This window comes from Podarcis bocagei, assembly GCF_964188305.1.
Source record: "Podarcis bocagei genome assembly, chromosome: 16".
NCBI lineage: Eukaryota > Metazoa > Chordata > Lepidosauria > Squamata > Lacertidae > Podarcis > Podarcis bocagei.
The window spans coordinates 16,003,016-16,027,047 of NC_138142.1; the positions used below are offsets into that span (position 1 = coordinate 16,003,016).

Sequence of the window (24,032 nt, forward strand, 5' to 3'; positions counted from 1 at the left end):
CTGAGACTATAGGACCAGAACTTCAGGCAGCAGCTTTTATATTAAACCAAGATTTATAAAACATGGTATCAGGCACATTAACTACTGCCTGAGAATAATGTCAAGGCTCAGGACCCAGAAAGAAGCAAAAGATGTAGTCAAGAGACAAACAGATTTTGGATTCAGGTCTCACTTTAATTAGCCCCACTCACCCAGAGTTTCTTGAGGCATTGGCTTGTATATTTGCAGCCACAGCTGCAAAACAGGAGAGACTTAACTCCTGAGATCCAAAGCTGTAACTTTAAAGGACACAGTGGCTATGAACTCTATTCTGCTTCCCACATTTATTATTTTTACAGAGGTTGAAATAAATTGGCAAAACAGAGAAGTAGGTGAGGGAATGCTGGAGAGGCAGGTGGTCAGGGCAGTCCGCAGACTTCTCATGAAATTAGTACTGGCTGCACAAGAACTGCCCAGTGAGGCCTGAGAATGCTGAAACATGCTAGGCCCAATTCTGGGTCAGATCCAGAGTTGAGGCAGGGGGGCAGTTCCACCAACAGCCTATCTTCTCGGGCCCAGACAGGCCAGCAACAGGAGATTGGATTTTTTGGTTTAACGTGGAAGTTGACAGGGTGCAAGGATCAGCATCTGCCCGGTTGCCTTCTGCCTGTAGTTTGTCCAGTGCAAATTCATCATCTTCTAGTCCTTTACAGCATCTGGCACATAAACAGAATTGTCCCCCATCCTATCCACAACACTAGAGGACAGCTTAGCAGCAGAAGGGAATTGGAGTGGCAGGAGAATGCAACCCACCCAGCTGTGGAGCTGCTCAGGGGGCCATCCACACACCTGTCCATGCAGAACAGTCTTAGGCAGAAGGGACTTGCTGTGCCGTCACTATTGGGGCTCCTGTGGCAGGTTTTGGTCTGGAGCAGGCATAGGGTGGTCTTCCGGGAGAGGGTTGTAGTTGGGGTCCTCTTCGGGAGGGTCAAATACCAGCTTTCTGCAAAGGAAAAGCCCAACCACAAAATGAGATCCATGCCGCAAAGACAAAACACACACTTTCCTACACTGGAAGAGGAGCTCAAATGAACTGTTCCTTCCCTTTTGCTTGCTTGCTTGCTTGTTTTTGTGGGAGGCTGTTACACAAAAACAGGTCCCTGTTCTGAGACACAACAGCACCGAAAAGCACATCAAGATCTCTAAACATGCTCTAAATCTCCTAAGCAGGACCAGAAACGTTTAGCTTAACAGGATGGACCTATAAGGAAAGGAAGGGTCTGTGGCTGGCAACCTGTATTGTAGGAGCAGTTTGCCTTTCTTATAACACTAACACGGGGTGCGGGGAGCTTGCTGGGACCTGCTTAGCCTTGCCAAATGTTGTATGGCACCAAGCGTATACTGGGGAACCAACAAGGCTCATTGGTGGTATTTGTTAACGTTTTGAGGTGTATACAACCAAAATGTATGTGTAGTCCTTTTCCATTTCCTTTTATGCCTGCTCTCTTCCTTCAAACGCTGAAGATCCTTTCTAGTCAAGGCAGGAGAAAAGCGCCACATCTGCGTCCATCATAATACTGCCTCTTTGTGTGCTTCTATGGTTGAATGAGGGTGGCCATTCTTCAACCTGCTTTGTAGGACTGCCTGATAAAGTTGGCCGTTTACTTACAGGAATCCTGGTGTTAGTAACAACTTTTTCCCTCCGGGTTGGTTGGGAAAGACATCCTCAAGGAAGTAATAGACGTGACCCACGGCTATTCCTACAGGAGAAACAAAGGTCTGAGAAGCTACAATCTAGATCTCTCTTGCCAGTATAGCTAGAGGCAACGGCTTCATTTCCATAGCCCACCACCCAAATACATTTCCCCTGGTGCACTGCTGGTTTGTGACAATTTGCCACCAGAATCTTCTGCAGCGTAGCAGCAGTTCAAAGAGAAGATGAGGCATGAGCCCTGTAAATTGAGACACTTCTTAAACCCTGCAGGTACGGACACTGATTTCAATAAGGTAAAAACACCTGCATTTGACAACTGTTTGGGATAGGATGACGCTCTTAGGGTCATTGACCCAGCAGCATAGCCTCTGGCCAATAGGAAACAGAATCTCTGCCTCTCTGCTTCCACCTTCTCAGGATGACAGCATCTGTTGGGTCACTAGTGTGTGCTGTCAGAGCTGGGGGAGAAACCTGCTTTCAAAAGCAGGAGAACCAGGGGATGTTACTATGTGCTATCACTGCTTAAACCCATCCTCCTTTTTCTCCCTACCCGTCCCCCCACAAGCCAGCCACCTCCATCCAGTCTTGGGACTCTTCTCCACAGCAGCACATCTCCCAGACCAGGCATGGCCAAACTTGACCATCTAGCCATTTGGGGACTACAACCCCCATCATCCCTAGCTAACAGGTCCAGTTGTCAGGGATGATGGGAACTGTAGTCCCAAAACAGCTGGAGGGCCAAGTTTGGCCATGCCTGTCCTAGACTGTCCCCATGAACTGCACTGTCTTGCCTGTATATCCCCTTTTTCTAACTGCTTCCCAAACCAGGTGCTGATCCTGTGGATACAGCCATAGCTAGCTGCAAGCCTTGGAGAAGCCGCCTCCAGGCACTGACTGAGTGTTTTGCCTCATCAACACCCACACATAGCACTCCTAAAACATAACATCTTGAAAGACTACACCAGCATTATCAGCATGTTACCTTTCATAGCATCTGAATAGTCCTCAAGGCAGCAAAGCAACTATCTGCAAGGGAGCTGCAGAGGCAGCACAGCCCTCACCTGGCAAAGCCTTTGTGAGCAGTGGCATAGCATGGTTTGCCAGTGCTCGGGGCAAGGAAAGTATTGCAACCCAAACTGGTGTCTCCATGCAGCCTCTGCTGCTGCTGCTGCCGCTGCCAGACAGAGCTGTGGAGCAGCGGTGGGACATACATGTGCATCTCCCTGCTGCCGCCACCTGCCCGCCTCCCCCACCAGTGGAGGGACGCCCCCTGGCCAAGGGATGCAAAGGCCCATCCTCTCCCACCTCCTGCATGGTGTACTGCTCAGGTGAGGCAGATGGGCAGGACAGGTTGCTCCTCCAGTCAAGGTGGCAGGTGCAGCAGTGCACCCCTCTAAAAAAGTGTGCATGGGCAATTACCCCGGTAGCCCCAGCCCCATGCTATGCCACTGACTGTGAGAACCAGCTCCTCACAGATATACCAAGAAGCTCTGCAAGAAGAGGAAGCTCCTGCCCTCACCTAAGAGGTCAATGATGATGGAATTGCCCAGCAGCAGTGAGAAGCCCATCAGGACCCAGGGCAGGAAAGGCGCCTGGAAGTTCAGCAGCCCAAAGAAGTTCATGCGGATATAGGGATTCCTCCGGCTCCACACGTAAACCAGCATGATGGTGAAGGCCTGGCCCAGGAAGAAGAGGCTGGCAAAGAGTCCAAAAAGCTGAGAGCTACAGAGTCAAGGCAGGGGGTGGGGAGAGATTTAATTGGCTCAACAAAGGCTGAAAGAATCCCCTAAAACAGCTTCCTATCATCATTATTATTATTTATTACCTGCCCTTCAGTTTAAGGTCCGAGGGAGGTCACAACTATTTAAAAATACAATATTAAAACAAATTACCACCCTAACCTCTTGGCAGTGGAACTACCAGAAGCACTCCCTCTGCAGGTCGTAATGCCCGAGAGGGTATTGCAGATCTTGCAATCCTGCAGATACTTTGGGGGGGGGGGGAGTCATTTTGAGCTCTAAACACTAATGAGAGCACCTTGGAATTGGGTCCAGAATAAGGCTGGACAGTATACTGATATATCATCCAAAACCAGTTTGAAGTCCATATTGTGGCAATCTGTTTCAAAAATGTTGACCTGGCAATATATCGTGAATCGTGCGTGTGTGCGCTATGCAAAAATCAGGATACAGGAAAAGCCATGAAGCCAACTGATGCCTCTATACAGCTTCATCCTTATTCCAGACATCGTGATATATAGGTATTTCGAGATGTTTAGCTGGTGATATATCAGGATGTTGAAAAACCAGGTATCGCCCAGCCCTAGTCTAGAAGCAAACTGGCAAACAATGCAGCAATTTTAAAAACAGATTGTGCGAGTTCTAAAAGCCTTTCATGATCCTTCAGAATGGACAGGGTGGCAGCCCCTTTGCCATGGTCCCAGGTGAGAGCAAAACCAATCCAGAAGCAGAACAATGAGCAAATTAACGGGAAAGGATACTGTCATAAGAAACCCTCCAAAGAGGAACATGAAGATGAAGTCTGCAGTCCTTCCGCGGAAAGAGCCTTCTTCCAGCATCCTGCAGTATCTGTACCTGTGAGCAGGCAGCAATGGAGGGAGGTAGTAAAGGAAACTAACGGATGGATGGATGGATTGCTAGGCAGAATGGCCCTAGGGCTAGTGCAAACACAAGTCATTTCACCACAAAAACAGCCACTTGGGCAAGGGTGGGCAGATCTGAACCAAACCACAGCCTTTTACCTTGAAGGCAGAAGGTTGCCCAACACATCTGCACCTTTGGCCCTGCTGCAGCACAGTGTGAACTCGGCTGGGGATTTGGCTTCAGAAGGACTGGAGATTCATTTGAAAACAATAGCAACTTGCATACCCTAACCCTAACCCTGAGCAGCCCTTGGCTAGAGAGTAGCAGGACATATATGGAGCTCCTTTTTGGGGTGCCCCAACTGCACATCTCATAAGTATACATAGGAGTTTCCAATACTCTGGGGAAAGCATCTTGCTAACAGGCTTTCAGTCCTAAGAAGAGAGATTTTGTATGTTATGGTTGCTAGACATCATCCATTCATCTCAACAACGCCCTGCTCCAAAATTATGAGGGGGTACGGTCTGAATACCCCTATTACTGTGGCACAGATCAAATGCTCTCCATCTATTCCAGTTCCTGACTTGGGCCAGGCTTCCTTCTAGCAAGCTGAGATTTGCCTTGTTTCCCATCTGAGCTGTGCAGCTAAGTGGGCTTCCTAGGCCTGGGAAGAAAATTCCCACCAGAATTAAGAGTTCTGAGTTTTGAATTTTACATCTTGGACCAGATTTGATTCTTTGCTCTACATTTTAATGTGGTAGTTTGTGTGCTGCTATTTAACATGTGCAGCCCTTATTTTTATAAATAAAAATTATTATTATTATTATTATTATTATTATTATTATTATTATTATTATTATATTGTCTCCCTCCCAGTCCATGAACTGGGGTATAGTCCTTGCTCAGATGTTCTAGGTGGGCCACATGGTCAGAAACTGCTGTGACAGCTGCCGCTAAGAGACCATATCAATTTTGGCTCATATTACTTTTAGGATTCTGCTCTCCAGCTGCTTTTTTTGTCTTAAGAGCTGTGTCGTTTACCCATGCAGACCTTCAGAGGCAGCAGAGGCAAAGGGCAGGTCATGCTGCTGTCAGGATAAGCCAAGAACACTTTTTGAAAGGGGCAGAGAGAGAGAGCAAAAAGAAGTAGTCAGGGTCAAAGGATACAGGAATATCATGTTGAAGAAGAAGCTGAATCCCAGCGGCCCAAAAAACAGGAAGTTGGTGATGAGTCGCCAGATCTGCAAGAAAAGGAGAAAAGGAAAGAGCACCAGGTGGCCAAATACAGCACCAACCCCAGCACCCTCCACCAGATGCACACACAGTCTTCTTGCAAGAAGCCTGTTGCTTGCTTCCGCCAACACTTCCTGAGAACTCCCCTGTCCCCAGAAATAGGTCCTTTCTGAAGCGAGCATGGGACTGCCAAACAGCCACTGCAAACACATCCTGCCCTGAGGCTAGTAAGCAAACGGGGGCAGGGCCAGGCCTCACCTGGAACTTCCTGAAAATGAGATCCGGATTGAAATACAGCTGGAAAGGCGTGATGAACTCCAGTTGCTGCAAAATACAAAAAGGCAGGCAATGGGCTGAGCAGGGATCCTGGGCGCACAGCAAAGGCAGCGCCTGCCTGGCTCTGATGGGCTTTCCAGGTAGCCCTGCCTCGTCCGCCCTTCATCCCAGCTGGTTCCCAGGAAGAGGAGAGGCGTGCAATGCCGTCCTCGTGCAATCCCCACTCGGGGCAGCAGAGCCCAAGGGCTGCTGGCAAGAGAGGGAACGGAAACCGCCACCCCAGGCCCGAGGCAAGGGCGATGGGGCTGCTGCTGCCTCCGCCGCCCCAGAGCCACCCTCGGGCCGGAAAGAAAATGCGCTCCATACAAGGCAGGCGGGCATCGCACCGGGCGGGATGTTGCGGCTCTCCCTGTTGGATCTCCGCCTGCCTCCCTTTCTCTCCCCCTCCCCAGCGATTACCACGGCAGCGGTGGTGATGACGCAGGCGGTGGTGTAGGCGCGCGTCACGGCGGGGATGCCCAGGTACTCTGCGGCGAATCCTTGGTAGGCCATGGCGGGAGATCGAGGAGACCCGAGGCAACAGCGGAAAGGGCTGCGCGCCCTTTAAGGTCGGGGCTCCCGGAGCGGCCAAGCCCCTTCGCTTGTCAAGCCCCTGATAGGGCGGGGAGAGGGCGCAGGGGCGTGGCTGTAAGAGAGCGCAGCCACTCAGGAGCACTCACAGGCGCACCCAAGGGCTGGAGGGATGCCACTCTCTATGGGGCGGGGCAAGTAAGGAGTGACAGGTTTGGAAGCCAATGGCATGGCGCGAGCTGTGTTGTTGTGTCGGAGAAAGAAAAAGCCACGTGGCCTTGGCCGGCAGACGGTCGGCCAATCAGCAAGGAGGCGTCTATTTGCTGGTCCCATCCGTTGCTATGGCTGCCTCTCTGTGAAGGCCACGCAGAGATAAAGTTATAGAGGCGATTCATGGAACGGATAGGAGATTTCCGAGCTTAACTGGTAGATGGAGAAACTCGGAATTTCGGTGGAGGAATCGAATGCTGCGCGCGCACACTAGACATGCAAAGCACGTGGCTTAGGTCCCAAAGAATTCTGGACTGGAAGAATCTGACTGGAAGAATCCGCAACCAGAAAGAAGAGGAATTGCAAGAGGACTGGAGGAAATTTAAGGACTGTTTGAATAAATATTGTAATATAAAAAATTAGAAATTACTTGAAAGAAACAAATAGGCCTAGGATTAAACTGAGTTATAATTAAATAAATGGGATTTAGAATGTTAAGAAAAGTGAATAAGATGGACTATAATTGTTTTAGTTTAATTATGATATTGGAAAGCTGTTACTTTTAATTACAAGGAAACTCAGAAGGGAGGGATTTGAGGAAGTCAACCAAATGTTTAAAAGCTTGGATTTGTGAAGAATTAAGTTGTTATTGTTTATCTGTCTATTGTTCCCTTTTTTCTGTTTTCGTGTATCATTTTGCTTTGTGGTTTGTGTTATCATTGTGGAAAATCTAACAAAAAGTTATTTTTTTTAAAAGAATTCTGGGAACTATGGTTTGTACAGGGTGCTGGGAATTGTAGTTCTGTGAGGCGTAATCCACAGTTCCCAGGAGCTTTTTTTTGCGAGAAGTGGGGCTTGCTTCCAATGTAAGGTGTGCAGGCAGTCCTGCCCACTTCTCATCCAACTCTGCCCGCCACTGGGCTGTGGCCCCCAGAGGGTTCACGGGGAGGCAATGCGGCCCTGCATCTGCTGCGTCTGTCTGCTGGATCCTGCCCTCCTTCAAAGGGAAGGTAGCGGAGAGGGCCAAGAAGGGGCCGGCTGGTGGGCTTTCAACATGTGCCATGTCCGCAACCTCGGATTATTTGCTGCCGGGGGAGGCCAGACGGGCAGCCGCCGGCCAGGATGCTGGTCTGCTCACCCCTCATCCAGCAGCATCAGGCAGAGGCACAACCTCCCCCAGGGATGGGCTGCCTGGGCGGCCTATGTAAAGCCCAGGTAGGTGCCCCAGAGCTGTTGTGGGAGGAGAGCGCATCCTGCCTGCCAGAGGCACTAAGCAGTATCAGAAGAGGGAGGCAGTCCCGGTGGCTTTTCCCCAGCAACCGGGTCCTCCTTTCTTTCCTTTTTAAAAGTCAATCCACACATGATCAAACAAATACCGTATACAAATTGTGCAAAATACGAGCTCAGCATAGCAAGGTTTGTCCAGAGAAAATCAATTCGCATAAATAATACAATATAACACTACCACATCACCGATCAATTAAGAGCCACTAAATCTCTTTATAATGGCCCAGTCTTTCGGCATGGACAGCACTCAAAAATTCAGCCACTATTAAAGGAATTTGATCATTCCTGTCCGAGAGCAGGTCCTGAACCGTTGGTGGCATAGAATTGAGCCTGTTAAGTTGTAAGGCCTCTAATAATTGTCTTCTGGCATAAATGCCAAAATCACAAGAAAAGGAAATATACTCCAAAGTATCAGGTTGCTGTTTACTACATTTGCAGAGACGCTCTGCTTCTGGGAGAGCTAAATACCTTCCTCTTACTATCATTGAGGGAAACATTAAATCTGGCTAACATAAACAGCCTGCACAATTCATGATTCTTCAGATTTGTCATGTTTCCCTTTTGAAAATCTCTACACAAAGGGAGATTTAAATAGAGAGGAGAACAAGTGCTGTGCTTTGCAACCTCAAGAGTGGAGACAACACTTTTTCTGCTACTTTCTTCCAGCCTGACCCTAGCGGGCCTCAACTCTCGCACCAGGTGGCTCCCGAGAGCAGCCAAAGACTGAAGGCAGGTCCGTAGCTTGCATCTCAAGCACATCCAAAGCGACAAACCCCCCCCCCAAAAAAATACTGGGAACTGTAGTTTCCTGCTCACAGAACTATAGTTCCAACCCTACCGCTGAACAAACTTCAGTTCCCGGGATTCTTTGGGGTTGAAAGTCATGTGATGTACACCGTGGATCTGCCCTGAGACTGGCTGGAAGGGCACACGTGCCCAGGGCTGCGGAGGATTGGGTCCCCAAAAGGAAACGAGAAACAGGTTAGGCCAGCGGGACAGTCATAATAACCCCATAGTCGCCTTTGACTGGACTTAACCGTCCAGGGGTCCCTTTACCTTAAAGGACCCCTGACCATTAGGTCCAGTCGTGACCGACTCTGGGGTTGCGGCGCTCATCTCGCTTTACTGGCTGAGGGAGCCGGCGTACAGCTTCCGGGTCATGTGGCCAGCATGACTAAGCCGCTTCTGGTGAACCAGAGCAGCACACGGAAACGCCGTTTACCTTCCCGCCGGAGCGGTACCTATTTATCTACTTGCACTTTGAGGTGCTTTCAAACTGCTAGGTTGGCAGGAGCAGGGACCGAGCAACGGAAACTCACCCTGTCGCAGGGATTCGAACCGCTGACCTTCTGATCGGCAAGTCCTAGGCTCTGTGGTTTAACCCACAGTGCCACCCGCGTCCCATAGGGGGTCCTTTACCTTTACCATAATAACATCAAAACAGCCCTGGTGGATCAGGCATGCAGCATTCTGCTCTCCCGGTGGCCAACCAGATGCCCCAATACACAGGAGCCAACTCCTAGGGGCCTTTGGGGCTTCAGCGCCCTCTCCCCATAAAATATTTGAGGGGGCTGCCCTCCCCCCCAAAGTTGATGGGCATGGCCATTCAGATAATGTGCATGCACCGCATCATGTGATCGATTATGTGGGGCAGGGCTTACCTGCCCCCCCCCCCGCAGCCAATATTTTATTCAAGTTGGCACCCCTGCTCCAATGGGAAACCCAAAGCAGGATTTGAACGCTCTCCCCTGCTGCGGTTTCCAGCAACTGATACAGTGGTACCTCAGGTTACATACGCTTCAGGTTACATACACTTCAGGTTACAGACTCCGCTAACCCAGAAATATTACCTCAGGTTAAGAACTTTGTTTCAGGATGAGAACAGAAATTGTGCTCCAGCGGCGCGGCGGCAGCAGGAGGCCCTATTAGCTAAAGTGGTGCTTCAGGTTAAGAACAGTTTCAGGTTAAGAACCGGCCTCTGGAACGAATTAAGTACTTAACCTGAGGTACCACTGTATTCACTGATATTCACAAGCATTGAGGCTTCTAAATATGAAGACAGAGCAGAGACCCCTGTGACTAGCATTAACCATCGACAGGCCGATTCCAGGATCCTTTTGCACGTCCATGAAATGGGATATAGGACCGCCCAGATCTCCCGCACAGCTGTCAACTTTTCCCTTTTCTTGCGAGGAATCCTATTCGGAATAAGGGAATTTACCTTGAAAAAAAGGAAAACGTTGACAGCTATGCCCCAGGGAGAAGGAACAGCACATGCCAGTTTGATGGCTCATGCCCCAGTGGTGGAAAATCATTCCTGGCTCACCCAGCCCAGGAGTGTGTGTTTGTGTGTGTGTGTGTGATCTTTATGATGAGAGAGATGCTCATTCTCCAAGACTCAGGCCTAGCCCATCTGCTTCAGAGGGTGTCCTGCAGGCTATCCTCACACAGACGCTGGCAGTGTCTGCTCCTCCTCCTGGCCAGAGTGGATCAGACCTGTCTTTTATGCGTTTAATGGTGTGCAACAGACAGCTCAGGAAGCAGGCGTGTAAAAATTCACAGCCTCGAAAGGTGCGAAGGTCGACAGGAGCGCGAGAAGTCATAGTGACTGGGAGGTTCTTGGTGTGCAATGATCAGTCCCCAAATGAGAAGGGATAAACAGAACTACGGAGCAAGCATTGTAAATGAGCCGCTTCTTCGCCTCCCGGGGTAATGGGTGACTAAATAGCTGCATTCCTGCCCCCAAAAGCCCAGGCCGACCCTGCAGGACTTTCCCTCTCTCAGCCCCAGTCGCCTCCTCCTCCTCGGCCGGCTGGACTTCTAGCAGGATGAAGGCGCTGCAGAAGATGGTACCGCTTTCGCGATCCACTGATTTCTTCCAGCGATTCCTGCAGGGGGGAATCCAACAAGAGATAAGATTGGGGGGGGGGCTTCATGGCGCGGAAAGCAAACGGGTTGGTTGGCCGGCGAGAGGTTCGGGGGGTTTTCTGGGTCCAGGAACTCGGGGCGCTCTAAACGTCAGATATGAGGACGCCCCGGAGCTGCTTGGAGTCAGGGAGGACCTGAGGCGGTTGCGGCAGGAGGCCGAGCGGAGAAGTGTGCTCCCGCTTGGAGGTGCTCAGTAGCATTTGTTGTTGTTGTTGTTGTTTAGTCGTGTCCGACTCTTCATGACCCCCTGGACCAGAGCACGCCAGGCACTCCTGTCTTCCACTGCCTCCCGCAGTTTGGTCAAACATGCTGGTAGCTTCGAGAACACTGTCCCACCATCTTGTCCTCTGTCGTCCCCTTCTCCTTGTGCCCTCAGTCTTTCCCAACATCAGGGTCTTTTCCAGGGAGTCTTCTCTTCTCATGAGGTGGCCAAAGTATTGGAGCCTCAGCTTCAGTACCTGTCCTTCCAGTGAGCACTCAGGGCTGATTTCGTTAAGAATGGATAGATTTGATCTTCTTGCAGTCCATGGGACTCTCAAGAGTCTCCTCCAGCACCATAATTCAAAAGCATCAATTCTTCAGCGATCAGCCTTCTTTATGGTCCAGCTCTCACTTCCATACATCACTACTGGGAAAACCATAGCATTTACTATACGGACCTTTGCTGGCAAGGTGATGTTTCTACATAGAATATCAGAATTGTAGAGCTGGAACGGGCCACAAGGGTCATCCAGTTCAACCCCTTGCAATGCAGGAAACTTTTGCCCAACTGGGACTCGAACCCACGACTCTTGAGATGAAGAGCCTCATGCTGTACCCACTGAGCTATCCCAGCCTCATGCTGTACCCACTGAGCTATCCCAGCTGTCAAGTGTCACAGTACTGTAATCGAGGTAGTTTGGCAGTCTTCCCCCCTCCCCCGCAAAAAACAGAGATCTGTGCAGCAATCAAAATGCAATTGTCTCGCTGCTCTATCTAGTATCTAGTATTGTCTACACTGGCCGGCAGCAGCACTAGCTCTCCACGGGAGATGCTGCCTGCGGGGACCTTCTGCATGCAGAGCAAATGCTATGTAACTGAGCTTCGGCTGTTCTATTTAGGACACCCCCCCCAAAAAAAGGCAGAGCTGCCAAATGGGAGCTGTCGCACTTCGGGGGCTGGGCTGGCCTGGCTTCAGGAAAAGGCACCAGGAGAGCGATCCTCGGTCCGCAGAAGGACCGGGTGGCCGACCCGGCCCTCCCCACGCGGCCCCACGACCCTCCTGGTCGCCTCCAGCGAAAAAAGCACCCAAAGGATGCTGTAGTGGGTGGGACCAGGCCAGAGGCCACCCCCCTCCCCTACCCCAGTCATACCGTCTCCCTCAAGGGGATCCTGGAACCCACTAGGCTAGCCCCGTTGGCCTCTCTCCCAGAGGCACTCTGCACATGCTCAGAGTCGCCCGTTGCGCGATGAGCCTCCGGGCTCAGCTCCAGCCAAGAAGCCCTGCCCAGCTCGAAGTCCCCGCCCACCCTCCTGCTAGCCGGCCGGCATCTGCTAGGAGAGCCGAGGAGGGAAGCCGAGCCGGGCCGAGCAGGATGCCGGACGGAGCATCGCAGCCTCTGCAGCCGCCGCGCCGCCAGGTGAGGCCCCGCCCCGCTCGCACACCTGGCCAGGACCGCTGCGTCACGCTTCCGGGGCTCCTCTGCGGGGGGTGCGGGGGAGGCGACAGTTAGCAACCCCCGGGCGATCGGATATTTGCAAGGGTCCTCCCTCTTGCCTCCTGCCCAGACCGGCAGCCCAGGACCCCTTGGCTCGCTGGGTGGCCCCGCCAGGCGCACGGCCCGGGAGGCCGCCGGAGGCTCCAGCGCAGCGTGCCCGGCCGAGTGGCAGCGACAGGTGAGGCGGAGACTTCCGACCCGGAGCCCCTCCGTCTCTAACCGGCATGCCTGCCGTCTCTAGCTCCGGGGACAAGCGTGGGGGCCGGCGGCGCGCGGTGTCCCTTCCATGCTGTCTGCCCTGCCCAGCTGGGCTGGCTGGAGCTACCAGCCGCTCCAAAAATTAAATTTGGAAACATGCCCAAATGCAGGAATCTGTAAACAAATATCATTGCAGAATATCATAAATCGCAGAAGACTATAAAGATTAAACATTTTTATCTGCCACTCAGAAAAGCTGTTATCCACCAATATTGTTGTATCTGCTATTTTCTAAATTAAATTAATGTCTAAATTTTCCCTTCTATCTCTGCCATCTCTTAAACTAATCACTCCAGGAAGCTTCTGCATCAAGACTTAACTTCCAAATTTTTGCTCAGCACTCTATTTTAATTACTGGCACCTTATTTTCTCCATTTTTGTGCCAATTAACATATTGGCAGTAACTATTAAATTCTGTATCAATTCCTTATTCTTGATTTGTTCCTCCAAATGTTCCAATAAAACTCTTTAAGAGAGTATTGGCATGAGTATTGTAATAACCTGCAGTTTTGTAATAACCTGCAGTTTTGTAAAATTAGATGAATAAATGAGCAAATTAAGTTAATTTGGATATGCAGAAGATATTAAAAATAAATTTAAGGAACCAAAGAAAGAGGGGGAAGGAAGTAAAGTTTTGAAATGTTAAGATGATTGTAAAATTATTGAAATGTATAAACCTGAAAAGGATAAATAAAATAATGATAATAAAACTCTTTTTAAAGAGTTACCAATGAAATTGTTAATCTCTTTTCCCAAAATCTTTAATTTAATGGGCGTATGCATTTCATTTTTAAACTGGGAAGGGTGGGGTATAAATAAAATATTATTATTATTATTACCCACAACTCCCAACATTTACTATCTCACCTGGTATATATTTTATTCAGTCTCTGTGGTGTCTTGTGTGCCACTGGTAAAAGCAGTTTAGAACAATTTTATCTTATGTTTACGCTGAGGAATTGCAATGGTCCCAAATTAAAGATTGCCCGTCCAACTTTCATCCCATTTCTCTTAAAATTTGTACCGTGCTGTAGATTTCAGGTACATAATCTTGGGATAAAAGAAAACACTTTAAAATAAAATGTAAGAAAATAACAAGCTGCTGGATCAGACAAACAGGGACTCATTTAGTCCAGCATCCTGTTCTTAGGGGGCAGGGACATCCAAATTCCTGTGGGAAGCCTTTTTACAAGCAGGTAAAAGGTAAAGGACCGCTGACCATTAGGTCCAGTCGTGACCGACTCTGAGGTTGCGGCGATCATCTCGCTTTATTGGCCGAGGGAGCCGGTGTACAGTTCCGGGTCACGTGGCCAGCATGACTAAGCCGCTTCTGGCGAACCAGAGCAGCGCACAGAAACGCCGTTTACCTTCCCGCCGGAGCGGTGCCTATTTATCTACTTGCAATGGTGTGCTTTTGAACTGCTAGGTTGGCAGGAGCAGGGACCGAGCAATGGGAGCTCACCCCATCGCGGGGATTCGAACCGCCAACCTTCTGATTGGCAAGTCCTAGGCTCTGTGGTTTAACCCACAGTGCTACCCGCGTCCCAGGTACAAGCAGGACTTGAGCTCAACTCTGCCCATCTGTGACTCCCAGCAAGCATTTACTGCTCTGACCATGAAGGCAGAGCTAAGCTATTATGACTAATAGCCCTCTCACGAATTTGCCTGATTCCCTTTTAAAGCCATGTAAGGTTTTTTATATATATAATATTTTTTATTAATTTTAACATATAAATTATAAAATGTACCACAAAACCTATCACTTATACAATCTTTTTAGACTTCCATCAGCACCTCTGATGGTCCACCACTTTAACCACTTCTTATGCATTTCTTAACTTTATATTGCCTTTACATCTCTTAACAAATCACCCCCCCCCTTTTTCCATTTTTACAATACTTCTAATAATACTCCTCACAAAACTTCTTGCAACCCTACAAACGTCATCTGTTCTTCACAATTACTTTTCAAATAGTCCGTAAATTTACTCCAGTCTTCCGTGAATTTCTGGTCTTGCCGGTTTCGAATCCTTCCACTTAGTTTATCTAATTCTGCATAGTCCATTAACTTCATCCTCCATTCTTCAATCGTCGGTAACTCTTCTTGCTTCCATTTTTGGGACAATAATATTCTTAAAGCCATGTAGGGTTTGTGGCAGTCACTGCATCCTTTGGGAGCAAGTTCCACAGTCTATGCACTGCACGAAAAAGGACTTTCTTTTATTTGTTCTGAAACATCCAACATTGAGCTACATTGAATGTTTCCGAGTTCCGTACGGGCAGGGGTACCTTTACCTTTATGCATTTCTTAACTTTATATTGCCTTTCCATCTCTTAACAAATCATCCTCCCCCTTCTCCATTTTTACAATACTTCCAATAATACTCCTCACAAAACTTCTTGCAACCCTACAAACATCATCAGTTCTTCACAATTACTTTTCAAATAGTCCGTAAATTTACTCCAGTCTTCCGTGAATTTCTGGTCTCCCCAGTTTCAAATCCTTCCTGTTAGTTTATCTAATTCTGCGTAGTCCATTAACTTCATCCTCCATTCTTCAATCGACGGTAACTCTTCTTGCTTCCTTTTTTGGGACAATAATATTCTTGCTGCTGTTATTGCATATAAAAAGAGCTTACATTCCTTTCTCAAATCTACAGTTCTGTAATTCTATGACACAGTATCCCAAAGACAGTCATATTTGTTCTTCAAAAGCCATTGATGTGCCTTCCATTGTTATCATGGGCGTAGCCAGGATTTATGTTGGGGAGGGAGCAGGATACCCACCCATCCTATGCTTGGCTCTGTCTAGCAGATTCGGAATGAAATCTCTCAGCAACAGTTGTTTAAAGTTACTTTCTTTTGACCACAAGTGCTCAGAAAAATCTGTCAAAATCTTTCTACAATTTCTACTTTTCGTTAAGTATTTTTATTTATTTACTTGATTTGGGGAGTCGGGGTGTACGGCTACGCCCATGATTTTTATTCCTTCTCATGTTTCCTTCTCTTTAACTTTTTGGCTGTCGTTGGATTGGACCCATTTCAAAAACTTCATTCAGGGTTTTATAAAGTATAATCACGTTCTTATCCTACCCGATTAGCCACTTGACCTACAATCTTAAATTCCTCATTAAAAATAAAGGATTAAAGGAAAATCTGCCCTTGATATTATATTCTTTCAATCACCCCAGATATCTTAAGCTGCTTCGGTTCAGTGCGTTTGCCTCACTGTCAATCAATTTCCTTTTTTTTCTTTGTGGCCGTACCCTGGAAGTAATTGTTACCAGTGGAGTCTTAGCACAACCATGTTCTAAGATGAACCACTGTGTTGCACAGGTGACTTTCAGTGACTGGGCACTTAATATGAAATGTCTTGTTTTGTAGATTATTGCTATACAGTATTAGGAAATTTATATTGTTCTATTTGGTGCTCCTCAGTTGTGTGTTGTATGTTGCAGAATGTTATTGTATGTTGACAACCAAATAAATAAGGAAACATCCTTATTTTCTGAACGTTTCTGGGTCTTCCCTCAGCTTCAAGGTCGGGTCTTGATCCTGACGGTCTGTGCTGCAGGAATTGGGGGCTCATTCCAATATGGATACAACCTCACCATCATCAATGCCCCAACCACAGTAAGTCCTCACCTGACGACACTTATCCCAGTTTCCCCGACTGTTAGCAGAGAGCAGGCCATCTCTGTTTAGAGGGTTCTAGGGTCGTCACGTCTGTCGATGAAGCATTTTTGTTTCCTGGGGTTATATTTACAGTGATACCTTGGTTCTCAAACTTAATCCATTCTGGAAGTCTGTTCCAAAGCGTTCCAAAACCAAGGCGCAATTTCCCATAGAAAGCAATGCAAAATGGATTAATCCATTCCAGACTTTTAAAAACAACCTCTCGAACAGCAATTTAACATGCATTTTACTCTCTAACAAGACCATTGATCCATAAAATGAAAGCCATAATCAATGTACTGTACTATAAAATAAATAAGACAGCATTGTAGATGGTAAAAATTAAAACTATTTTTTCCCCCGTACCTGCACTGATGATAGTCATTGTTTGGTTGGGGGGCTTTTATCCATTTCCACAGTCACACAATCAATCAATCAGTAGCTGAACTGGGTTCACACAGTCACAAAAACAAATTAACCGAAAAAGCCTCAAAAACAAAAATGCAAAATAAATAGCAAAAACAAAAGCGCCAAACCTAATCCGTTCCGGAAGTCCGTTTGACTTCCGAAATGTTTGAAAACCAAGGCACAGCTTCTGATTGGTGCAGGTGCCCCTGAAACAATAGCCGGCAGCCGCATTGAACATTCAGCTTCTGAAAAAAGGTTTGAAAACCGGAACACGTACTTCTGGGTTTTCGACGTTTGAGAACCAAGGCGTTTGAGAACCAAGGTGCCACTGTACTTTTCCTGTGATCCTGTTAACTTGCCATGGGTTCACAGACTGAGGCAGCAAGTGGGGCTGGCCCCCTCTCTCAGCAATTTTTTCTTTTGGTGCTGTCAACGCAGGAGAGAAGCCAGACAGAGAGAGGTTTGGGAGCTGCACAGCCAGGGAAAAAACAATGCTATCCAGGGTCGTAAAGACTGCAGAGAGAATAATTGGTGCACTCTTCCCACCTTAGATCAAATCTATGCTGCCAGGTGTGCCATAAGAAAGCGGTAGAGATCTCTTTCAGCTTCTGCCTTCTGGAAGAAGGTCTAGGGTTATAAAGGCCAGGACTAGCTGCCTGAGAAACAGTTTCTATGCAAATGCAATTCTGGTTCTAAACGCAGCATAAGGGGTCTCTATAGTATAGTGTATTTTAAAATGGGGTTTTAGAGTTTTTAAGGGGTTTTGAATGTTTTATGTAGTTTTTATGTAGTTTTGTGGTAGTTTTATGTAGTTTTTATGTAGTTTTTCAGTTTCATTGTTCTGCATGGGACAATGACAATAAAGATATTGTATATCGTATATCGTATTTCTTTCCTTAGGGGCAAATGTAATTTTTTGTGAAGGCTCCTTTCCTCTTGTGCTTTTTGTACACCTCCCCTCCCAAGTAGTTTGCAGCGTGTTGGCCATGTCTGCATCCTCACTTTCCTCCAAAGAGCTCAGGGCAGCATATGTGGCCCCCCACCCTGATTTTGCCACAACGACAGCTCTGCGAGGTAGACCAGGCTCAGCGAGAGCGACTGGTGCAAGGTGACAGTGGGTGGGGTTTGAACCTGGAGGTCTCTCCTCCCCATCCAATACTCACCACATTATGTCCTGGAAAAATGATATGTCGCATGCAGCACCTGTAGAAAGACCGTTTTCTGTTTTCTCCCGACGTGACTTCAGACTTTGCACATTTCAGTACATCCAGAGCTTCACAAATGAGACGTGGCTGGAGCGGACGGGCAGCCCTCTGGAGGGGAAGGTGATCACCCTGATCTGGTCCTCTGTGGTCTCCATCTATCCTTTGGGGGGTCTCGTGGGAGCCATCCTCGCGGGCCCCATGGCCATTAAGCTGGGAAGGTGAGGAGGCGCCTTGTAGATTTCTGCTTCAGTGAGCTAAGACTCACAACCATTTTCAGCTGCTGACGCCCCATGGGGGACCTGGCCCTATGTCAGTCTGTTGGTGGAGGGCAGGGCCAGATTTAGGTCTCATGTGGCCCTAAACTACTGAAGATAATGGGGCCCTTTATATGTCCAGCTGTCCTTTGTCAACAACAGATTGTCGCTGTTTTTTGTGTTGAATATATGCTATATAGTAATTTATGGACCTAATAGGTATCCAAAGCCATTTGCACATAACAAAATATGTCTTTTATCAAAGTAATTTTAAAAAAAAATTATTAGCAATTTCAACATAACAACATATCAAAACATGTCATAGTCATTATTTTCTCCCCTTTTCCCCCACCCCCTCAAACCCTCCCTCCTCTCCCCCAAAGACTTCCCTCAGCTCCTCTCTGTAATTACAAAGTACCGTATTTTTTGCTCTATAAGATGCAACAGACCACAAGACGCACCGAGTTTTTGGAGGAAGAAAACAAGAAAAAAAAATATTCTGAATCTCAGAAGCCAGAACAGCAAGAGGGATCGCTGCGCAGCGAAAGCAGCAATCCCTCTTGCTGTTCTGGCTTCTGTGATAGCTGCGCAGCCTGCATTCGCTCCATAAGATGCACACACATTTCCCCTTACTTTTTAGGAGGGAAAAAGTGAGTCTTATAGAGCAAAAAATACGGTAATTGTTGAACTGAAATACAATTAAGAATTTTGGAAATGTACATCCAGGTTTTGCTTTTTTTCCTTTAAATTTTTTGGAGGCACCCAAGAGAATAGGACCCTTGGCTATAGATTGTTTAGCTTATACTTAAATTCGGCACTGGTGGAGGGGTGGGGGTGGCTATTGCAGAACTCACGCAGCCTGCGTTTTAGACGTTGAACTTTTTACTGCCAGCATCTCAGTGCCTCAATTTATCAGTTACGTGTAATTAAACCAGTTATTAAACTGAAACGAATCCTGTTCCAATCAACCTAGCCTGAATCCAAATGACCTGGGTTGATGTTCTTGTTTTTGCGAGGAGTATTGGCAAAGCCCAGGTGAGAGATCTAGGTGCTGGTCCCAGTACAGCCCACTCACTGAGGCTTTCTCTGCTTGCTTTGGATGATAGCTGTGGAGTTCACCCAAAGTCCAAGAACCAGTCTCACCCTGCCAAGACTGACATTCATCTCCCTGGGAAGAACTGGGCGTTCCAGGCAGCTTTCCCTCCTGTGAGGGGGGGGGGCGTGCGGGTGCAGCTGGCTTTATGAGCCAGGGAAGGGCAGGCCCAGGAGCCGCTCCCTTGGGCCTTGGCACTGATCCTGAAGGGAGAGGGGGCTGTTAGGGTTGGCCAAGGAAGGGAGTGTCACATGGAGGTTGGAACGTAGAGTTGACCAAGGAAAGTCACTGTACCAAAACCAACGCATGAGGGGAGAAGCAGAGGGGTGTGATGTGCATCCTCATTACGTCTGAACTGGGCTCCTGATTCCTTTTGTTATGTACTGAGTTGAATAGGATCCAAAAGGCAGCAGGCTGATTGGTCCTAGAACAATAGGATTCAGAATGCAGCAGTCTGATTGGTCCTAGAACAATAGGATCCAGAATGCAGCAGTCTGATTGGTCCTAGAACAATAGGATCCAGAATGCAGCAGTCTGATTAGTCCTAGAACAATAGGATCCAGAATGCAGCAGTCTGATTGGTCCACAGGAGCCACCCAATCCAGCTCCAGGTGGAAGGGAATCCGCAACCTGATTGGCCTACAGCAAAATCCCGGAATTAGCCAATCCCGTGGGGCCCATTGTGTAAATAATGTATAAAAGGCAGACATTCTGGAGGAACTTCCATTCCTCCTCACCACTATGAGCTGAATAAAGAGCATGAAATCCACTCTTGACTCCGAATATATTTCACATTTTATCCCTCTTTCTTTCTCCGAAGGAAGAAATCTTTGCTGCTGAACAACTTGTTTGTGGTCTTGGCTGCAGTCTTGGTGGGATTCAGCCAAATGGCGAAATCCTTTGAAATGATCTTGCTGAGCAGATTTCTTGCAGGAATCAATTCTGGTAGGTAAGGAGGAGTGGGCGAGTTCAAGGTTCCCTGCAGGCCACACCACTGAAAATGGGGAGTATGTGCGAATCTGACAAGCATCTAACCAACTGAAGAATAACCAGGCAGCCCTTAAGTCTTCAGTCAAGGAATCCATGTCAGCAGATCCTTCTCTGCCAGTTCTTTGTCATCCCGAGAAACAGGGCCAAGAGGGGCGCTGCAGGGTTCTGTCCTAGGCCTGGCGTTTTTCAACATCTTAATAAATGACTTGAATTAAGGAATTGAGGGGGTGCTTATCAAATTTGCAGACGGCACCAAACTGGGAGGGGTAGCTAATGCTGCAGAAGACAGAATTGGGATTCGATATTCCCTGAAAACAGATTAGAGAACTGGGCCAAAACTAACAAAATTAATTTTGATAGGGACCAATATAAAGTTCTACACGTAGCAAGAAATAATCAGAGGCACAAATATAGGATGGGGGACAGCTGGCTTCACAGCTGTACATGGTCTAGGGGTCTTAGTAGACCACCAGCTTAATGTGAGTCAGCAGTATGATGCAGCAGGAAAAAAGCAAGTGCTATTTTAGGCTGCATCAGCAGAAGTATAGTGTCCAGATTAAGGGAAGTAATAGGTAAAGGGACCCCTGACCATTAGGTCCAGTCGTGGCCGACTCTGGGGTTGCGGCGCTCATCTCGCTTTATTGGCTGAGGGAGCCAGTGTACAGCTTCCAGGGTCATGTGGCCAGCATGACTAAGCAGCTTCTGACGAACCAGAGCAGCACATGGAAACGCTGTTTACCTTCCCGCCGGAGCGGTACCTATTTATCTACTTGCACTTTGATGTGCTTTCGAACTGCTAGGTTGGCAGGAGCAAGGACCGAGCAAAGGGAGCTCACCCCGTCGTGGGGATTCGAACCGCCGACCTTCTGGTCAGCAAGTCCTAGGCTCTGTGGTTTAACTCACAATAGTCGTGCTCTATTCTTCCTTGGTCAGACCACACCTGGAGTACCGTGTCCAGTTCTGGGCACCACCATTTAAGAAGGGTATTGACAAGTGGGAAGGTGTGTAGCCGGGGGGGCGACCAAGATGATCAAGGGTCTGGAAACCAGGCCTTATGAGGAACGGTTGAAGGAGTTGGTTATGTTTAGCCTGGAGCAAAGACGACGGAAGGGGCATGATAATTGGCTGGATGTAAGGAAAGCAAGTGGGGGGTGGCTGGGAGGCAAGTGCCTCCCTCACCTTTGAACATTCCTAGAGCAATAAATAAAGTTGGTAGTTTTGGGGCACGAGAGGGGAAACATTAGGACGAGATGCGAGGCTGGTGGGGAGGAGGAGGAGATGACAGGCGAGTTTGGGCAAAGGTTAGAACTTGGAGAAAGTTACTGTTGTTTCTGCAGGCTGGGGTATAAATAAATGTCATCTGACCAGTCCCAGCCGGTCTGGAGTCTCTCTCTGTGTGTGCGTGGGGGGGAAGGACGAACCACTATAGATTGGAGCACTGCCACATTCCTGATCCTTGTTTGTCTCTCCTCCTGGCCAGGCGTGAGCATGAACATCCAGCCCATGTACCTGGGAGAAAGCGCCCCCAAGGAGCTCCGTGGAGCCGTGGCCCTGACGTCTGCATCCTTCACGGCCCTGGGGTTAGTGATGGGACAGGTGGTTGGATTGAGGTAAGGCTGAAAGGGGCATCCTGGGGAAGCTGTTGGGGGGTACCATCCTCTTTCCACCCCCCTAAAAAAAAGAAGAAAGAAATCAGCAAGGCCACAGCAAACCTCTGCATCTCTTGCAGCAAAGGGTACTCCAAGCACAGCAATCCCGGCGACTTGGTCTCATAATGGCAATTAGATGCTGAGCAGCTACATTAAGCCCTTCCTGGGGCACAGAGAAAGATGCTGGGGGTGGGGCTAGTATTAGGATTATGCAGGGCTGCTTTCTGCTGAGTCTGACCCTTGCTCCATCTAGCATTGTCTACACGGACTGGTAGCAGCTTTCCAGGGTTTCAGGCAGAGAGTCTCTCTCAAACCCTACCTGGACATGCCATTCGGGATTGAAATCGGGGCCTTCTTCCTCTGAGCTGCAGCTCTTGCATTTTATTATTTCTTTAAATGGGGTTTTAATGCGTTAAGTTGCTTTGGGGCCACTGTTCTGTGTGCGAAAAGTGACAAACAGACGTAAAGAAAAAGTGAATACGTACATTCGGCTCGGCTCGGCCCAAACTGCTGGCTCAGAAAGGTTCTGCTCACACAATTCTGTATTTTTAATGCAGAGAAATTTTAGGAGCGGAGGAATGCTGGCCTCTCCTCCTGGCCAGCAATGCAGTGCCTGCTCTGATCCAGCTGGTCTTGCTGCCCTGGGCCCCAGAAAGCCCCCGGTACCTATTGATCGACCGAGGAGATGAGGAATCTTGCATCTGTGGTGGGTGTGCTCAGTGCTTCTCCTTGCTTTTTTAAAAAACCCCAGCCCAGGACAAAACTGCCTTCTGGTTCTCCTGTTGCATCGAGTTCCTTGATTGCTTCCATTCCAAAGGCTCTGAGTTCCAGTCTGGCCTGGTCTTGATCCAAAAGGGCAGGCTTCACCCTGTATAAATAATCGCTACTCATGTGTATGTTTAAGGCAAGATTTCCCAAACTTGGGTCTCCATCTAATTTTGGACTGCAAATCCCATCATCCATGACCACTTGTCCTGTTAGCTAGGGATGATGGGAGTTGTAGTCCAAAAACAGCTGGAGACCCAAGTTTGGGAAACCCTGTTTAAGGGAAGATCCATAGGGGATGGTGCATGGTTCCTCCCATAGGAGAAAGTAGATTCACAACAAGAGCAGCTTGAGCTGTTTCCCGTACCCCTGCTATCGCATGCCGTTTGTGGGCTGCCTTCCTAATTTGCTTTCAAGCTCACCCCAAGCTCCAGGAGCTCAACAGGTGCTCAGAGTATGTTTGGAATCCCTAATAAAACTCGGAGCATCTCCTGGAGTTTGACCGCTCCATCTTCATGCTTGCAGCCCTTATGTTGCCCCTCTTGCCTCTTCCAGCTTTGCAGAAGCTGCGGGGCAGCGACGACCTGGGCGGGGAGATGAAGGAGCTGCTGGCAGAGCAGGCGGCACTCCGAGGGGTGACAGCCAAGGCCCCCTGGGAGCTCTTCAGGGACCCGGCCGTGAGGTGGCAGCTCATCACCATCGTCTTCCTCAGCAGCGCCATGCAGCTCTGCGGCAACGACTCTGTGAGTGACTGGGGACAGGGAGGAGAAGGCAGGGGGGGAATCAGCTTGAGTATTGGTGGGGTTGGGGGCAGTGGCGTAGCATGGGGAGGCCACAGAGGCAGTTGCCCCCGGTGCAAAATTGTTAGGGGTGCAACATTTCAACCAGGAAGTGACCTCTCCAGACAATGGAACAACTCATCTCTGCAACTGAGAACTCCTGGGCGCCGCAAACACCTGAATGTGCATGTGTACTCCACCTGTTTCCCTCCATGTGGCCCCGGGCACTAGCAACCTACGCTATGCCACTGATGGGGGGGTGCCAGTTCAGGTCTTTGGCCGGGCCAGGCAGGAGCTACCCAAAAGTGCCAGGCTCCGGAAGAAGAGAGAGACCCTTCGGGTGGGCTTGTCAAAGGCATTATGAGCCAGACTGGACTCTGGAGGGATTTGGCCGTCCTTGACCCACACAGCACAGGTCTGGGGGTTGTGTAAGAACAGGAGGGGACGCGGGTGGCGCTG

At 48.6% G+C, this 24,032-nt stretch overlaps 2 protein-coding genes across 3 annotated transcripts in view; one reads left to right on the top strand and one right to left on the bottom strand.

The window, feature by feature from the left end:
* LOC308575860 (solute carrier family 2, facilitated glucose transporter member 11-like) overlaps positions 1-24,032 on the top strand; it is a 291,734-nt gene that overhangs the window by 262,023 nt on the left and 5,679 nt on the right. Inside the window, exons 2-8 of one of the 2 annotated variants that reach the window (XM_081174950.1) lie at positions 12,338-12,419; positions 16,290-16,388; positions 18,101-18,261; positions 20,211-20,335; positions 21,861-21,990; positions 22,587-22,735; positions 23,350-23,537. In XM_081174950.1, coding sequence (XP_081031076.1) covers positions 12,338-12,419; positions 16,290-16,388; positions 18,101-18,261; positions 20,211-20,335; positions 21,861-21,990; positions 22,587-22,735; positions 23,350-23,537 — 934 coding nt within the window. Of the gene's footprint in view, positions 1-12,151; positions 12,420-16,289; positions 16,389-18,100; positions 18,262-20,210; positions 20,336-21,860; positions 21,991-22,586; positions 22,736-23,349; positions 23,538-24,032 lie in introns of those variants that run through there. The other variant, XM_081174949.1, reaches the window with a different exon arrangement.
* DERL3 (derlin 3) lies at positions 154-6,525 on the bottom strand. The gene is made up of 7 exons (XM_081174374.1): positions 6,265-6,525; positions 5,788-5,853; positions 5,464-5,537; positions 4,194-4,287; positions 3,213-3,408; positions 1,649-1,739; positions 154-982 (listed from the first exon to the last, which is right to left on the bottom strand). Exons 1-7 carry the CDS (start codon positions 6,355-6,357, stop codon positions 877-879), a joined length of 720 nt encoding a protein of 239 aa, XP_081030500.1. The 5' UTR covers positions 6,358-6,525; the 3' UTR covers positions 154-876.